Below are 19,947 nucleotides of genomic sequence, written 5' to 3'. Positions count from 1 at the left end.
AATGCTTTTGGTTGATGGCTGTATGCAACTCACAAACAGCTTGGCAACTGTCTCTTCATGACAAACTTAAGAATGTCCTTGTAGAGAATTATGTTCCCAAGTTCATGAATTATTGTTTGTATTCAGCCCATATTTTCTACAAGGGGTTCATCATTAATGGTTGGAGCTCACTCCAAGCATCTGTGTATTGAGGTTTTCCAGAAATCAGTTACTTTTGTGACAGGGATAACATAGAGACATTGAACAGTCATCCACAATAGACCTTGAATGATAAGATGATCCATTAGTTCCTAGGGTGGATGAGAGGTTATGTTAGAAATCAAGAAAATCACATCAGTATTCCCACTTCAGTCCTCCATACTCATGAAATGACAAGAAACTTTGTCATTTGAAGGGTGTACTAGAGTTGATTTTATTGTCAGACTTATGATTTAGCAGCTGTTCAAACAACTACGTAATGATAGTTACGACTTCCTAATCATCTCAACCACTTCTCTGTACATCTTGGCCAGCTCATTAGCATCAAGATCAAGAGTTATAGAATCTTCCAACTCAAAATATCCAGAACCCCTATCTGCTTCATCCAGGGAATCTCCAACTCTACTTCATCTCTTTGAACAGTTGGGGCGTATGCACATTGGGGACCTAAAACTTTGGCAGATGGTGCATAAAGGTGAGAATCTTTATATTCTTTGCATCTCCAAGAAGTAGAGGGAATTAGAGATGTAGGCCTAGATGTATAAGAATCCAGAGGAGATGCAAGTCGATGTTATGTGGACAATCAGGAAAGTACCAATGAGGAGAATGCTCCTTACTAAAAGAGTGAGAAAGAGAACGGCCTCTGCTGTACGAGTGCTGCCGAGGTTGATGTCGCAGCCGAGTAGGGCTTCTATAGTGCAGGGATCTGTTGTAGCCGAGTAGGGCTTTTGTAGCGCATGGATCTGTTGTGGTCATGTTCAAGACCATAGTCGCGATCGTATACAAGATGGAGACCTTCAGAGACTGCAACCCTCCCCAGTAAGGCCTGAAGCAGGGCCGTTTCTAGCTATAGGTGGACTAGACAATTGCCTAGGGCCCCCAAGCCAACAGGGGACCCCTGGGTAGCTTGGAAAATTTAAATTTCCCAAGTGACCCGGGGGGGGCCCTGATGAAAAGTTTAAATTTCCCTTTGCTTGCTAAATTTGATCCTGTCATGAAGCAGCACATTGAGCATGTTGAGAGTGGCCAGTTCAGTCACTCCAGCTATCTTGGAAATATCGTCCAAAATAAACTTACTGCCTCAATCAGTGGGAAAATAATGGACACAGTGGTGACTGAGATTAAACAGTCCAAATATTATTCAGTTATTTTGGACTGTACTCCCAATGTAAGCCACCAAGAACAGATGTCAGTCATCATAAGGACTGTTAAAATTAACAAAGCACCAGAAATCAAGGAACATTTTATGGGATTTCTTGTAGCTTCTGAAACAACAGGTCTTGGTTTATCATCATTGATTTTGAAGAAACTAATGGAGCTGAATATTCCCTTTGATGATTGCAAAGGACAATCATATGATAATGGTGCCAACATAAAAGGGAGGAACAAAAATTTCTAGCCAGACTTCTTGAGAAGAACCTTCGTGCACTTTATGTTCCATGTGGGGCACTTTATGTTCCATGTGGGGCACATTCTCTAAACTTGGTGGTATCTGATGAAGCAACAGCTTCACCAAATGCCATCAAAGCAACCATCAACTCCGGAGGAAGTCGGCTGAGAGGCGACACCCACCAACCTAAGGTCCTGGAGGACCCTCTACTCTCCCCCCTCCGCTGATTGGGAACGGTTGTTAGCGACAACCTGAGCGAGAGGAGCACCCAATTACTGGGGGCCCCACGTGAGGGGGAGGAAGGGAGGACTGATGGGGTGACGATCATGTGACCAGCGTATCCCCGCGAAAAAAGATCACGAGGAAAATGCAGGCACAGCCTATGTAGGCTAACCGACATAACATCCAACAAGTACATAGACAAAATAAAATCAATTACTTAAAACTAAAAGAAAATCATGCTTTAACACAGGGTGGGGAAATGAAAATAAAACCTCTTAAAATATAAAACCGCTATGAAGGCCACCCAATAACGGTGGGCGCAAAAGGGGAAATCCTACTTGCCTACCGACAAAACGATAAGAAACGGCAGGCAGACGAAAAGAAAAAAGGGAAAAATATCTGAATGAAATATACCAAACTTAAAAATAAAAGGGATAACAGTGGATATACGGCGAAACACATAACAAAGAAACGTGCTCAAATGAAGACCCCCGTGAAAAACATGAAAATAATGAAAATAACAAAAACATAAACGAAAATAGGATCGACTTAAAACTGCCACCCAAGAAATAAATAAATATATGTACTGAAATATCACATGTTACAAGCAGAGAGGAAGACCACTCGAAATCGGTACAATTCAAGGGTAAGCCGTAAAGGCGACTCGCCGCCCGCTTGTTACTTAAAAGTGACGCCTAACAAAACCCTAAATAAAGGCAAAACGAAAGGCAAATTCACTCCCTAAATATTGAAAAAGGGCGGAACCAGTACTTAACTTGGGTGAAGAGGTAGTTTGACGATCCATAACCAAAAATAAAAGAACAGATAGCTATATTCGAGCGTGCGAACACGATATGGCTATCAAAAAGTATGACTTCACAGACGCCTTCAACGGGGTAGCTAGGTGTGACCTATGGGTCGGCTCCCCGTATTTAGGGTCTTTTGATGAGGAAAAGGCTAATTGGAGGGGTTGCTGTGGTAGTGTTTAACACTCGCCCCAGTTTTATACCGACACCTTTTATATAGGTGAGCGAGTCAGAGGCTTCTGACATGTCCAATTTAGCAGTTCTCTGGTATTATAGCAATATTTTACTAGAAATAGTGCTAAAGCAGACACATTTCACTGGGCGACACTGCTTCCTCGCCCAGAAATAGATTTTTCCTACGTCAAAATCCCTTTATTAAACCAAAGCCTATTCGAAATACATATAAAATGATAAAAATTGTAGCCTACTTTCCAATACTTTCAATTTGCATGAAGAAGCATAAATGACAGTTATATCAGAAAAATTTATTGTATTTATCATACTTTTTCATGATGCCAAATAGATTTTTGAATCTTTATTTTGAAATATTTACAAAAGGTAAAGAATTTTCTCATGCTACAGAAAAATTAGTTACATATTCAGCTAGAAAGTGTAATCAAATCTTGAAAAATTATAGCTCGTGATAAAAGAAAAATACATATCTCCAAGCTCATAAGTAGTAAGCCAGAACTTATTGTTCTCTCTCTCTCTCTCTCTCTCTCTCTCTCTCTCTCTCTCTCTCTCTCTCTCTCTCTCTCTCTCTCTCTCAATCTTGAACAGTAGTAACTGTCTTGAGTTTTTTTTTTTTTAACTGGGATTGCAATGTATGATTTCTATAATACTTCATAATAATCCATAATAACCTTTCATGAACTTTTTATTTGGAATTTTTAGACCAGGAATAGAAAGTTGACTTTTAAGTTGTGCTAGTTGACACATATCAAATATTACTGTACTTTGGTATTTTGAAATACTGTACTAGGATTGCTTTACGTAGTATGTTCTTACCACAAGTGCAGAATAAAAGCTCATTACATTCACCATTAGACAGAAAATAATCATGTAGTACATGTCTAACCAGCTGGCAGTAGTAGGGCTGAGAGGTTGTAATTTTTTAGACCATAATAGTTCCAAACCCTCATTAAAGAACAATACAGTAGTACGTATGTGGATGTAAATGATACATCAGCTAATGAAAGTGTTGGTTTAATATAATATTGTATTTTGGCATTAATTTTTGCATACTGACTATAGTTACTTCATGATTTGTAATAATTTCATATTTCTCTTTAGCTGCCTTATGGAGTACGATGGCCTGAGGTGTGTTGGTAGTAGTTTCAATCTTTAAATACATTTAATTATTAACATTTCAGGATTCAGGCATGCTTTGTGCAATTTTGGCGACATTTTTGCTCTGTTGCTTATTTGTGTTTATGTATTTATGTGTAATGTTTATGTGATGCAATTTTTACTTGAAATGCAGCTTAAATATTTCATCAGTCATCCTGATCATTTCACTTCATTTAGACTCCTTATTTGAAGTGTAGTTTCTGTTTATATAGTGTTTTACCCAGCAGTTCCTTATTTGGTGAATTATAAATATGTTATTAATCAAATAATTATTGCAGGTTTTCCCAGTACACTGGTTTTAAAAAACTGTAAAAGTATAAGATTGCTGAAAGCTTCTTATGCATATGTATATAGTATTTTTAAATTCTACAAATAGTTTAATGCATGTTTATATAACTAGTACATACTTCCAAGACTGTTCATTGTTTAACAATTTGTCTAATGAAGCATTAGAGGAATTTTAGGATGTTAATGGAATACTCTATTGTCATCTTTTAAGTCAGCAAGTATCAGCTTTATTGTGCCAGGTCTTATTAGTTTTCCTTGTATTCTGGATTATTAAATCTCAGATTGTGTTAATTTTTTCTTAATCTTTTCTAAAAGCATTTATGTAATTACTGTATTGTTCATTATGTTGAATGTATTCTTCAGTATTAAAGAAATTTTTTTATGTGAAAAATATTCTATATATAGCTTTTACTAATAATTTTATGTTTACCAAAGTTTTGAGAATAAATGTGTTTTGTTACATGTATCCATAAATTAATGCTATGACCAAATCAGCTGGATGGAAAGACCTCTCAAGTTTTACACTTCATTAATATTGTATAGTATATTTATGTTGAGAAAATGATTGGATTGAAGACTGTTCACATTCATATAATGAAATAGGTTTAATGAAGCCCCTTCACTAGTTTCGGCTGTCAGATAAAACCCAGAATTCCAAAATGCTCTAGCTGTTGGTAGATTCAACAGGTGAAACGACTTGTTGGGGGTTAAGTTTTTTTCTCTCAGTTGAATTGCATTCATATTTTTAAGGCCTCCTGCTGTAAAACCTATGACATTTTGCTCATAAAATTTCCAGTCTTCTTCCTCTCAATTATTTGGAATTTGTGGTTTCTATTTCCCAAACAGGTAAGATTGTAATGCATTGCGAAATGGATAGTAACCACTTGATAGATAAGGAATCTCAGGTGGAGGACCAGGAACAATAAGAACAACTATACTCTGTTTTTTTCCATCTGTCCATCCGCCTGTTGAGTTTTCACATGGTAACACTGTGTCCCGGGCTTTAAGTAGTTGCGCTATGTGTAAGTTTTAGGTAAATAGTAAAAGGGTATCTGGGCGTACATTTGCTACTGAAAAGTGCTTTAATAATTTACTGTATGCGAATTACACCATTAATATTCGAAATAGGATATTATTTAAAGCCCGGAACGCAGTGTTAACATGCGCAAACACCACAGGTAGATGGACAGATGGAAAAAAACAGAGTACGTGTATAGATTATCAGGGGGAGGAGAGGGTCTCTGTTGAAGTCCTCCTCAATGTTAGATTGTTGCATGGAGGAACCTGGATGCCCTTCCAGGAGTTCCTCATGCAAGGAAAAAGACAGTTCCCTTGGGCTTTCTGGGTTTAGTAAGGAGACTTCAGTATCTCGGTCCACTTCTTCATTTTATCTGTCCTGGTTAATGACTCTTCATCTTTATTGGAGAAATCATAGAGGGAGATCATGGATTCTGATGTCTTGGCATATCTGTCAGAGCATGGAATATGCTCAAGGTGGGTAGGGAAAACGTTTGTAGGGCAGCAGGGGAATGTCATTACATGAGGTTTGCATTTTGAAGGAATTCCACGGATATAATAATGCGTACATATGAGTTGTAGACAGTCTTCATACGAGTTGTAGGCATTACTGCTGTAGAAATGTTGACATTCAAAATTAAGTGATTTCGAGGGGTGATACATCTCAAAGAAAGTTGAAGATTGTGGATGAGTAAGTCATATTTTGAGAAATTACATAGAGAGACTTAAAAATGAAGTCATTTTGGTTTGGCTCGTAGATATCATAGCTTATTTTTACTATAAAAATATTAAATTGCTTCCACTTGTCTTCTTGGTAGTTGCCTCTACCAGCAGAGCAATATCTGTTTGTTACCAGCCATTGACAACATATACCAAACACAAAATTCCATTTTCCACTCAGCTGTTATGAGCAAATTTTTGCTTTTAATTTTATTGTAGTTACTTGGATTTAGAGACACTAGTCATTTTTCCCTTTAACCTTTGGTATGTATGTATTTTCTGTTATTAAGCTGCATTACAAGTTAATTTTTTTTATTCTTTATTGTTACAGTATTTTTATATGGAACATTAATTTTAAAAACTTTTCATGCTCTTGCAGGGATATTATAAGGATATAGTAGAGTTCTTCTTTGATAGTCGAAATGAGTGCAAAAATTTCTGGAAGAAATGTGTGGAACACCATGGATTTTTCCGCTGTTCTCAAGTTAAAAAAGTACCTCGACACAAAACTAGGGTTTTATCAAGAGGATCATCGTTTAGGTAAGTGTATTTCAACATTGATTGAAAACTTTTACTTTTGAATTTTTGTGCTTGCATGCTCTATTAGATTAACATGTAAAATTCAAGTTTTGCTTAACATCTAAGAAATATTGTAACTTTTATAAAATAAAAGAAAAAAAAGTTTTCAAGTGAAAATTAGATATGTACTGCTGTATATTTATGTACTTCAAATAAAAAAAATGCAGTCCCATTTTAGTTAGCTGTGAATTTTAAGGAGAGGGCCTTTTCTGTCTGTATCAATGATAAATTGAAAATATTGGCAGTCCCCCGGTTATCAGCAGACTCGGTTAATGGCGATCTGTTTTATGACACTTTTCTAGCACCATAATATCTTTCCATTTCACTCTTTTAAATAGATTATGTAAACAATGTTCGAAAATAATTATTCGAAAACAATTATTCGAAAACAGATATTTGAAAAACATTTATTCTAGTGGAAAGTTATTAGAATGAAAGTTATTCAAAAGGACAATTATAAGAAATAATAAATAATTATTTGAAATGCAAAATTTTTTATTCAAACGACATGAAAAAATAACATTTCATTCAAAATGCAAAATTCTTTATTCAAACGACATGTAAAAAAGGGATTTTGACAAAGGAAAAATCTATTTCTGGGCAGTGACCTGTGTTGCCCAGTGAAATGGTTCCTTTAGCACTCATTTCTAGGTATAAATATTGCTAAATATACCAGAAAAAAAAGCTATATGGTAATGCCAGAATATTCTGGCTCGCTCACCTTTATTTAAGGTGTTGGTATGGTATCTGGGGTAAGTGTAACCACTACCAGAGGTCCCCTGCCATTTAGTCTCTTCCTTTCTCAATATCCCTCGTCTACAGAGGAGCCGTTCTAGGCTCCCCGCTACCCACTACTGCTACAGCTAGCGCTTTGTTTACCATTCCTGTAGATAGCACCCAAGCTTGGGCCAGATTAGGGTGTGGAAATTAGAGGGTGGGTTTCACTGGGCGACACAGGTCACTGCCCAAAAATAGATTTTTCCTTTGTCAAAATCCCTTTTCTGGGCCTATCCTGTGTCGCTCCGTGAAATAGTAACAGAGAATTGGCCCCACCAGCTTGGAAAGTTAGTGTAGATAAATTACTGTAAGGAAATTGAAACTTGTATAATTATTAAGTATTATTTAATAAGAGTTATTCAATCTACAAATACTTTTCTGGGCTCAGCCGTGTCGCTCCGTGAAATAGGTTCCTTCAGCACTACAAATACTTAATAAATTTCCTTAATATTATGAGGATTTTTAATGATATCCTTAAACTACAGTTCTTATCTACTAATAGGGTTGTATAACCCGACATATAACATTAAATGAATCCTACACCACTAAACAGGAATTTATTTACAAAAAATTGCACCAGATATCCATATGTACAAGTAATAAAGATCATAATACAATCCAGGTGAGAATCAGGTTAAAGTGTGCAACCCAGTAACAACCGAGCTAAGGTCAAGAATGCTAGCGAGACAGGTAGGAGAGAGAGACATAGGCTACTTAGACTAGTTACTACCATGCTATGCAGTGTCAGGGGAAACTGTGTTCCACGCTGCCACTGCTGGGAATTTAAGGGCCTCTAAGAATTTTAGGTAGTGGCGTTTAAATACTGCCGGTGATTTCCAGCCTGTATACTTTTTGAGATCGTCAAAGTTCATGTGTTAAAAATAATTAACTGATGTAGCTACCGCCCTGACATCATGAGCATGCGGAATTGATTCTGGGTTAGCTTGTTTGATAAAATATAGAATCTGTTGTCTGATTCCTTTTAGGGAGATGGTTCCACCATTTTCCCTAATAAACAAGGGGCCTGAAGATTTCATGGCGGTTCTGTCTAAATAGGCTTTTAGTGAATTAACGGGACATAAGGACAGGTCCTGAGGAAGAGGGACAATTTTCCATGGAGCCCACCTATCTTGTGGGTCTTCGTTTTTAGCCAAAAATTGATGATCTGGTAAAAGTAGTAATTCTCCTGATGGGAGGAACTCAATATGGTCTGGTTCCCTAGAAAGGGCCGACAGCTCAGATATTCTAGCTCCTGAGGCCAGACTTATTAGGAATAATGTTTTCCTTAGGAGCGTTATATAAGTACATGACTCGTTAACAGTGTCCGAAGCTAGCTTAAGGACATCATTTAAGAACCAGGAGACCGTTCGAGGTCTATCTATTGGTCTAAGTCTAGCACAAGCCTTAGGAATAGTAGAAAAATACGAATCTGTAAGATCAATATTAAATCCAAATTGGAATATTTTCTTTAGTGCCGATTTGGTTGTAGTAATAGTACTCGCTGCTAACCCTTTTTTGTGTCTTTCAAGAAGGTGGCTAGCTTCTTCACTGCTGAATCATATTGACGCAGTGTTGATTCTCGTTTATCTGATTCTAGGAACCGGTTGTTTTGAGGATCAATGTTTGCATCTTTCTGTGCCACAAACTTCATGAAGTCCAAAAAGTTAGGGCTTTCTGAATTCCTGAGGAAGCAGACAAAGTCCGCGTTTGTACCAACTGTGTCAGTTTGGGATTGGGAATCCGCCGGGGCCGGAATCCTAATTCCGCTAGTAGAGGGAACCAATTGCTCTTGGGCCAGTTGGGAGCTACTAGTGCGATCTGACCTTTGAAAGTCCTGAGTTTGTTCAGAACCTTCATTAGTAGGCTCACCAGAGGGAAGAGATAAATTCTATTCCAGATATTCCAATCTATTGCCATAGCGTCTGTGGCATAAGCCAGAGGGTCCAGGCATAAGTCTGTGGCATAAGCCAGAGGGCCACTACATTTCTTACTCCCGCTAGGTGAGTGGCCGATAGGTGCCATTGGTTCCTGGCCGCTAGGGCAAATATGGCTATCATTACGTGGTTTACATGGCTCGACTTGGAACCCCTCCTGTTTATGCAGTGGACCACCACTTCGCTGTCCAATACCAGCTTGATATGGATTTTTTTGGCTGGTAAGAGTTTCTTCAGTGTTAGAAACACAACCATGGCTTCCAGTACATTGATATGTAGCTGGCAGAATGACACTGACCAGGTTCCCTGTACTTTTTTGTATTGTGAGTATCCGCCCCAGCCGCTCAAGGAGGCGTCCGTATGGACTACTAGGGCCAGTGGAGGAAACTGTAGTGGTACTGATTTCGACAGACTCTTGACTTCTGTCCAGGGACGGAGTCTCTTGCGTAAGATCGCCGGGATCCGTGGTACTTTGTCCCGGGATCTCCTGTTCGCTCTCGATCGCCAAACTCGATTTATATCTTTTAGCTTGGCTTTCAGTAGTACGTAACTGATGCAAACTGGAGTGAACCTAGGATTCTTTCATGGTTCCTCTGGGACGTCTGCTTGTCTTTGAGAAATTGCCTTGTAGCCTTGGCTATTTCTCTCCGTTTTACCTGCGGAATTGATAGAGTGTAAGAGTTTAGGTCCCATTGGATTCCCAGCCACTGAAAACGTGGTGCCGGAGTTAGACGGGACTTGTTCCTGTTTATCTGGAAACCTAGGTGTTCCAGGAACTTTATCACTTTGGCTATCGCCTTGCGGCATTCTTCGACGTCTGTGGCCCATATGAGCCAATCGTCCAGATAGGCTACTAACATTACCCCCTGAGTCCTTAACTCCTGGACTACTGTTTCCGCTATTTTCGTTAATATTCTGGGCGCTATGTTGAGCCCGAATGGCATTACTTTGAAGGAATAAGCCTTCTTTCCTAGTCTGAAGCCTAGGAAGGGGCGGAAGTGTCTTGCTATCGGGATATGATAGTAGGCATCTGTAAGATCTATAGAGGTGGTGACGGCGTCACGGGGAAGTAAGGTCCGCACCTGCGAGACGGTCAGCATTCGGAACTTGTCGCAATGAATGAATGAGTTTAGATGGGACAAGTCTAGGATTATTCTTAGCTTGTTCGAGTCTATCTTTGGAACGCTGAACAAGCGCCTTTGAAACTTTAAGTTTTTGACTTGTGACACTTCCCTTTTTTGAAGTAATTCTTGGGTATACTCTATCAGTTCTGCCGTTGGTCTTTGGTAAAAGGTGTTTGATGGAGGAGGATCTTGTATCCGACTCCATCCCAGACCTTTGGTCACAATACTTTGGGCCCAGGTGCTGAACCCCCACCGATGTCGGAAGAGGTACAGCCTCCCTCCTACCTGAGGAGTCTCACTGGTTGGCGGATGGACGGCCACCACGGGCTCCCCGGAAGCCTTTGCCTCGGTTGGAGGTTCCTCCGCCACCTCTGTGTCGGAAGGCTCCTCTGGCACGGCTGCCTCTGGCAAACCTGTTATACCCTTGAAACGCTTGAGTTTCAAAGGTAGCATTGTAAGCCGGAGAGACGGAGAAGGAGGTCGAAGCCTGGGGTTGTTGCGACGCTTGAGTCAGAAGCACAAACTGCTGTTGCGGTTGTGCTTTTGATGTTGATGGTTGGCTCACTTGAGCCACAGAACTGCCTGGACCATCGTCTGTGGTTGAGAGGATTGGAAGGGTTGAAATTCCTCAACTTCTTCTTACCTTTAGGATTCGTTTCGGCGGACTCGGATTTCCTTTTAGGAATGAGTCCCCAGCGAATCTTCAGACTATGGTGGCTCACCCTCACTTCCTCCGCCAAGACTTCGTTAACGGCGGAGTCGGGGAAGAGGTTTGCTCCCCAGATGGAGGATCTAATCAGTTTATTTGGTTCATGGCAAATGGATGCTTCTGCCAGAACGTGCTTCCTACAATTCCGCCTCGCTATCACAAAGTCATACAAGTCACATTGTACAGTGTAAAGTAGTGACTTTGTTAGTACTTTAAACAACGCCTCATCTTCGTAGATGAGTGACGTCATTTCCGACATGGTGGCGGAGTTGAGGGACCTACTCAGCCTTAATCTGGCATCATATTCTGCCTTGATTAGGCTGTCTGGAAGCCTAGGAAGCCGCTCGCTGAACAGTGTGTTACCACAGTCCGGCGCCAGTTACCTGCAGAAAAGGTGGCAGGGGCGTCTACCCAACAGTCTGTGCTTCCGGGGAGCAGAATGGAAGGCAAATCTGTTTCCCGGAGCTGTGGCATTGGTTTGTCTTCCATGGCTGCTTACATGGTTAGCTCAGCCACTTTGGATAGACATGGGGTAGGCGTTTACTCGTTTACCGCGAAGATGGTAAAAGGGCTCTTGTGGGCCGTCAACTTGGTGTTGACTCACTGCCACTCTGTCAAGTTCGGAGCCAAGCTTGTTGAGCTTGCTCCCTGGGGAAGATGACTGTTTCCTTGGGGATTTTATCTTCCCTTATCATCGCGTCTTCTGTTAGACGGACGTAGCCAATGAAGGGAAACTGGAGCCCCGGAGGATAGAACTCGAAGTCTTCCAGTCTTCGAGTTCCGCACCCCTCGATAGTGAGCATACCGTCCGAGAACGGTGTGTATGCTGCTGACCCTCAAGGGTTGTTATTCTTGAAGGGAGGCAGCTTTTAGGAGTCCGGCATTGGCAGGGGATGAATTACCTGTCCGGACTGAGGCTGTCCTGTTGCCATCGTGTCTCGGAGACCCGCCACTAGGTTCTCCTGAGCAATCTATCCTCTCCGATAAGGATTGGATGGACTGGCCTGAGGCTTCAAGCGTAGATGACAGCTGGGAGAACATCTCCTGGAACTTGGTCTGGACCAAGTTCCCTACCATGTTCCCCATCTGCTGCATCATATTAGCAGAGAATGCCTCTGGGTCAAAGCTAGATACCGGGGTCCTAGCTTTCGGAACCTTTGCTCTCGACCTCTGTTGAGGGGGAGTCGCTTTTGCCGTGTCCGCCTCGGGTTTAGGAGCCGATGGCTTAGTGACGCGGCTGGTTCCGGACCTTGGCTTAGGCAAGGACTTCTTCATAGCCTTAAAGTCAACCGGGTTTTTTTACTTTAGGGATCACCGAGGATGACTTCGGTCTAACCGACTGAAGCTTCCCGGCGAATCCCTGGAATGAAGTGGAAGAAGAGAAGGAGGAAGACCAAAATGGGCTCAAGAGCAGCCTTGAGCCCCTAAACTACCTGCCTTGTTAACATTCTTGCCTTCGCCCTGGTTGTCCACAACCATGGGCTCCTGGTCCAGGTCTAAGGCCGCCACATCTCCAACCACCTCCTCGCCGAAACCCTCCTCCAGCGCAGCCATGTTCTCCGCCTGGATCCTGGCGATGATGGGAGCCGCTACCGCTGCCTCCTCCGCCGATGACTTCTTTGCCCTGGGTTAGATGAGTCCAGCCATCTCCTCTGAGAGCATGTATGGCTGAGCCTTCTTGGCATTGCGGCCAAATCCGCCGACCCAGGTCTTCAGGGTAGCCAGCGCCGCATCCCTGACGGCTTGGATACTCTGTAAGAGAAAGTTATGTCAATTCTTAAACTAGATACTATCCTTAGCCTAGTATGAATCAACATGATATAATCCATCTGACACTCATTGTATCATTATCAAGAGTGGTACATACTGACTCGGAGGTGAGCTCGTTCACGAGGCCGTAGCAGACCTCACATCCCTCGTGGTGCCAAACCACCAGATCTCCCACCTGGACCGCACAACCAGCATGGGTCCTGCACACTAGGTGCCCGCAGGGCTCTTGGAGGACGGCGGTGCATCCCGTCTCCAAACAACGCAAGATCTTTAAGTCAAATGATACATGAGTATCACTTTAGACCCACCGGAGGTGTGTCCGGTGGGGCATGCTTTATTCTACAGTCATCGGAGGTGACTCCGGTGACAGAATATTTTTACCACTAGGGTATCATGTGTCCTTGTTCTCACTAGCTCCAGGGTCCAGCTCTTGTTCTTGTCATGCCATCAAGTGTAGGGCTGGTGGAACGGGGCAGGTTAAGTGAAAACCTGTCCTGACTCTGTTGGCGCCGGAGACGTACAATCTAGTGAAATAAGATTGTCTCAAGCCCATTCTCCATTCCTCTAGGGTGAGGGATGGAAAGGACAATTCAAGACAACTGAACAAGGCCGAGGGGCTAGTGTTAACAAGGTACTTCAGTTTGAAATACCTGGTGTAGTAGTAAGTCCGCCGTAGTAAACAACCCAAAGTATAATAAGATAGGATATCTTATTAGATAAAACTAATAGTATATGTATCTAACGTACATAACCATATGTGTACATATATATGTGTGTGCATGCAAAACTAACTGATCCAACAGCAGTGGATCGTTACCTATCCCGTGTCTAAATACACTTAGCTATCCCGATACTGGGTCCGGCTTCATGGGAACAGAACAGGGGGTCGGTAAAACCTAGGCCCATATCTGGTCAGTAAGGAATCAGAGCTATTTGCATAGCCAATACCTTGAAGTCGGAGTCCCGGATCCGCCAGAGCGGGGGACAGGACTGGTGAAAGAAGACCGTGGAAAGGGATATGGCAACGTGGGCTGGAGAGCGCACCACCCAGACGAGCCAGGTGGCCAGCCAAGGCTTGCCCGAGCAGGGCACCCTCCCCACCACTCATACAGAGCATGGTGCGGTGAGCCTACCCCCCGATCGCACTCCCTGGCGCGCACACACACACACACACACACACATTAGGCGAGGAACTCGGATCGGCTACGTGGCGTAGCGTGAGCGAGTCCTATACCCCACCGAGGTGGGTGCGTGGGGGAGGGAGGTCGGCTAGCGGGGTGGCTCACACGCGATCAGCTGGTAACCCTCGCAGCCGGGTGTACCACCACGTGGTAGGAAGGATCCAACTGATCGGGAATAGAAGGCCTATAGGCCTACTAACACATGCCACTAATAAATATCCGTATATTCGGATCTAAACATAACACACATATATATATACATACTGTCCTAACACAGGGGAGATATGAAAAGAGTAATAATTATGAAGCGAGAGAAAAAGCAACAAGTCCTCTTGAACTGCTGGCCTAACCTTCGCAAATCGAAACGATCTGAACAGGTTGGCCTGGCAAGGCTCTAAGCGGCCTGGCCTAGCTTGCCAAATCGAATTTATTTAACTGAAAGGCTAGAAGACCAGGGTGGCTCAAGGACCGTAATGTATAGGCTACGGAAGGGCCAAGGCTCTTCTGTATCCAGACAAGGGTGTCTTATAGTAGAACTAAAATATATAAATATAGCCTATAATGCACCTTGGCTAGATTATAGGTTGGGATGCCAACCTCAAGATGTAAAATAAGGCTAACTGAACCAGGCTACGTCCCGAGAGCATGCGGTTCGGTCGGTAGGCTATCCCCCGCGATTGGACAAATTCTTTAGACGTCAGTCAATAATAAAAGCATCTACAAAACGTATGGGGAACTGCTAAATGCTTGAAAATCGACTCCAATTAGTATAGGGGACTAATTGGGAATCGACAGGAGCGTAAATATACGCGGGTAGCAAACCACGAAATGGCGGCGTGGGGACAGCAACGCGTGGGCTGCCACTCCCGCATATATAACCAAATTAAACATGTTTATATCGCCCATCGCTACCTTAAAACAAGATCAAACATTAATTGCGGTACTCGACTTAGATGCAGCAACAACTTGACGTTCCATGATGCAAAGATTGATAATTCCGAACGGAAAACACACACAAGAGAAAACGTGTGACGTGAAGAGTGCTAACGAAAGGAATGATAAACAAAGCGCTAGCTGTAGCAGTAGTGGGTAGCAGGGGCCTAGAACGGCTCCTCTGTAGACGAGGGATATTGAGAAAGGAAGAGAGTAAATGGCAGGGGACCTCTGGTAGTGGTTACACTCGCCCCAGATACCATACCGACACCTTAAATAAAGGTGAGCGAGCCAGAATATTCTGGCATTACCATATAGCTTTTTCTCTGGTATATTTAGCAATATTTATACCTAGAAATAAGTGCTAAAGGAACCATTTCACGGAGTGACACAGGGTAGGCCCAGAAATAACATATTCATTGGAAATGCAAAATTCTTTATTCAAACAACATGTAAAAATAACATTCCTTTGGAATGCAAAATTCTCTATTCAAACAAAAGTGTAAAAAGAATTAAAAAGCAATTATGCAATAGAAAATGATTTCAAATAAAAAAATATCTATTAATATATATTCATGATACAATAAAATTTACTTATAAATGCAAGTTATGTGCTACAACGCACAAATAGTACTCTACTACTGATCAATGGTACTCGTCAAAGGTTGCCACTCATTTTTTTAGCCTTTCATTGAAGTCACGATACAAGGACTGACATAAGTGGAAAAGGCATCCATAATGAGAAGCTGTGTTAATTTAACTTCCTCTTTAACAGCAGTTATAGTTGCAATTTCGAAATCTGACCTTATGGTTGAAACTTGTCAATTCGGAACCGTAGACTTCATTTGAGCAAACAATCTTCCATAAGTTTCAGTCCCTCAGTTATCAGTGGACTCGGTTAATGGCACCATAATATCTTTCCATTTCACTCTTTTAAATAACTCTCTCTCTCTCTCTCTCTCTCTCTCTCTCTCTCTCTCTCTCTCTCTCTCTCTCTCTCTCTCTCTCTCTCTCTCTCTCTCTCTCTCTCTTGCCCCACAAGATACTTATGTCATAGTGGTAACTCTCTCCCTCTGTTTTGGCTGGAAGTGTAAGAAGTGTGTGTATATATCTTTAAGGGTACTACTACATTTTATGATAAAATAATAATGTACATTACTAATTTTCAAATAATATTAAGTTTAATGAGATTAAACAATAACAATAAAATTTCTCTCTCTCTCTCTCTCTCTCTTACATATGTTTATTTGTTTGTTTTGTAGTATGATAAATAAATTATTTACCTAATAATTAATTTTCAAATATTAATAAGATTTATAAAAGAAATAGTGATTCCCAGTCTTTTTATCCACATCTAGAAAGAAGGGCGGGGAGTAAATGGCAGTTTTGTATATGACTTACCCAGTAATTATATAGATATAGTTTCCAACGTTTGGCAGCCTAATTCTAATTTTGCAGGTAGCGCTTTGATTGTTCAGTGTAGACATAACAGTGCTTTCCCCCAACAGCAATACTAGGAACAACTTAGCAAAGCACTTCATTCTGTTTCGTGCTGCGCTTGACTAAACATCGAGTGCTTACAGCAGCTTGTTCTTATTTTCCTGTTATATCACCGGATTTCAGTAGTGTTACACAACCTCCAGAATGGATTCATAGCCTTCGAGCAGGACGAGTCTTGTCCTTTGTTTGTTTTATTCAGACTATCATCAAGCCAAATATTTGTATTCTCCGGCAATAGCCTTGGAATGTAACTCCATTCAGTGAGGCCTAATACTTTTGTATATAAGTTTTACTTACCGGGCTTATGCTATGTGCAAGTCGTTGGTTAATAATTGCCTTAAGTAATCATGATATTATACATCATTCCTTTAGGCCAAGCTTTTGTTTAGATTTTGTTTATCTGCCATTGGTCATTAGTTTGACACTGGTATATAATTACCTTAAAATAATTCTCTAATGTTATTCCATTCTTGTATCTTAGAACCTTTGCATTTATTATTTACTTACTGGGATTAGGCTACATGCAAGTCACTGGTTTATAATTACCTTTATAAAGTAATTCATGAAGGTTACATAATTCCCTTAGGTTAGACGTACCTTGCTTTTGGGATTATGTTTACCAGCCATAGGCTATTTGTCAAAAGCTGCTGGTAAATATAGTTACCTTAAAGTAATTTGTGAATGTTGAGACATTCGTTTAGGCCAAACGGTTGCATTGGGCCAATACATTTTGATTTGTTTACCGTGCTTGCGACACTCATCACTTTCCTTTGCAGAGACTGAAAGTATGGAGGTTAAAAGTATTAAGGAGAGAATGATGTTAATGTTGGGCACGGGAGGCATTGAGAGAGAAGGAAGGCTTACATAGCCTCAGCGTACAGAGGCATTTTCCTGGTGTCACGCAATTGTGAACATTTCACATCTAAGCCGATAGCATCGAGTTCACTAGTAAGCGCTCTAAAGCGCAGGCGGCCACCCGAGTCATTTAGACTTGAGCACAGGCCACAAGAGTCATTTAGACTTGAGCACAGGCCACTCGAGTCAATTAGCAGGGCACGTAATCAGTTCCTGATTTAGACTTGAGCACAGGCCACTCGAGTCAATTAGTGGGGCACGTAATCGGTTACTAATTGTGATTGCTTTCATTCATGATAATTTTTTAAATGATTTCTTTTTGAGTAATCGGTTATTCATAAACTTTCGTTTATATTAGAGTCGAATTTGCTTTTAGATTTAATATGAAAACGTTTGGTGATATAAACATATATGCATATTAGAAGGGTAAGTTATTTTATATATATGCATCTGAATAGATGAAATGCTATTTCATATTTTGTTAACCCTTAAACGCCGAATGGACGTATTAAACGTCGAGTCAAAATCTCCCCCGATTTCCGAATGGACGTACCATACGTCGGCTCAAAAAAGTTTTTTTTTAAATTCGCGGAAAAATACTTATAGGCCTACCAGCCGAAAACTTTTGAATCACGCGCCTTGGGGGATGCTGGGAGCTCACGGATCAAGGCGTTGTTTTGTTTAGAATCGTTATGCAGGCGCCAAGCGCGAATTTCTTTCTTATCGCACTAAAAAGTATCAGTGACACATCTCAAAAATTATTTCGTCACTTTGACATAATTTTTGCACCGTTTTAAATTATCCGTTACATGAAATATTATATATGAAAATGTGCGCAATTTCATTTAAAGTACAAAAAAAAATACTCATGATTGTAACTTTTATCAGTTTTGAAATATTTCCATATAAATAACGATAAGTGCCAAAATTTCAACCTTCGGTCAACTTTGACTCTACCGAAATGGTCGAAAAACGCAATTGTAAGCTAAAACGCTTATATTGCAGTAATACTCAACTATTTACCTTAATTTTGCAACAAATTGGAAGTCTCTAGCACAATATTTCGATTTATGGTGAATTTATGAAAAAACTTTTTCCTTACGTCTACGCGGTAACTCTTCCGTAAAAAATCATACATGCGATTGTGGTATTGTTTGCACCATTTTAAAATTAGCCGTTACATAAAGTTTTATATATGGAAATGTGCGCAATTTCATGCACAATACAACTAAAAACAACCCATGGTTGTAGCTTTTATCAGTTTTGAAATATTTTCATATAAAAAATAAGTGACAAATTTTCAACCTTCGGTCAATTTTGACTCTACCGAAATGGTCGAAAAACGCAATTGTAAGCTAAAACTCTTATATTTTAGTAATATTCAATCATTTACCTTCATTTTGTAACAAATTGGAAGCCTCTAGCACAATATTTCGATTTATGGTGAATTTATGAAAAAAATAACATTTTCCTTACGTCCGCGCGGTAACTCTTCCGAAAAAATCATACGTGCGATTGTGGTAATGTTTGCACCATCTTAAATTAGCTGTTACATAAAGTTTTATATATGGAAATGTGCACAATTTCATGTAGAATACAACGAAAAATAATTGAATGTTGTAGCTTTCCTCAATTTCGAAATATTTGCATATAAATCACGATAAATAGAAAAAACCACGTTCGGTCAACTTTGACTCTACCGAAATGGTTGAAAAAGGCAATTGTAAGCTAAAACTCTTAAATTTTAGTAATATTCAATCATTTACCTTCATTTTGCAACAAATTGGAAGTCTCTAGCACAATATTTCGATTTATGGTGAATTTATGAAAAAAATTTTCCTTCCCTCCGCGCGCGGATACTCCGCCATAAATCTCCGAATTGCGTACATCGAATTCTCGGAAAATTTTCTCCGTTTCATATTAGGCATTTCATAGAGTTTTATATATGAAAATGTGTGCAATTTCATGTAAAATAAAAGGAAAAATATTTGAAGGTTGCTGCTTTTCTCATTTTCGAAATATTTGCATATAAATCACGATAAATAGAAAAAAAACCACGTTCGGTCAATTTTGACTCTACCGAAATGGTCAAAAAACGCAATTGTAAGCTATAACTCTTACAGTATCGTAATATTCAATCATTTGTATTCATTTTGAAACAAATTGGAAGTCTCTAGAACAATATTTAGATTTACGGTGAATTTTTGAAAAAATAAAAAATTTTACGTCCGCGCGTTACAAATTCGTACATCATTTTGTGATAATATTTTTCCGGTGTTGCTTTTATTGTTTTACAATGTATTATATATCAAAATGATTGCAATTTAGTGTACAATACAACGAAAAAAAAAGAAACTTGTTAGCTTTTACCGGTTTTTGCACAGCGTGATTTTAATACAATTATGTATGAATTTCTTTTTTTTTGCTACCATATATCGCATTATTTACATATGATAATGATATTTGTTTTCATTTCTGATGATTGCATACTAAACTTCAGGCAATGACAAAAAAAGGAGCCAAAAATGAACTCTTAATCTTCAAAACTAAGCGCGCTGTGATTTTTTGAAAAAATTATTTTTTCCGCTTCCGCG

At 40.3% G+C, this 19,947-nt stretch overlaps 1 protein-coding gene across 1 annotated transcript in view; it reads left to right on the top strand.

The window, feature by feature from the left end:
* LOC135200191 (FERM, ARHGEF and pleckstrin domain-containing protein 1-like) overlaps positions 1-19,947 on the top strand; it is a 739,864-nt gene that overhangs the window by 507,242 nt on the left and 212,675 nt on the right. The window contains 1 exon segment of the mRNA XM_064228579.1: positions 6,371-6,531. Within this exon segment, the coding sequence (XP_064084649.1) occupies positions 6,371-6,531 (161 nt within the window).

The sequence above is a fragment of the Macrobrachium nipponense genome, chromosome 26 (assembly GCF_015104395.2).
Source record: "Macrobrachium nipponense isolate FS-2020 chromosome 26, ASM1510439v2, whole genome shotgun sequence".
NCBI lineage: Eukaryota > Metazoa > Arthropoda > Malacostraca > Decapoda > Palaemonidae > Macrobrachium > Macrobrachium nipponense.
Note: the sequence above shows the minus strand (reverse complement) of the source record. Positions and strands in the feature narration are given on the sequence as shown.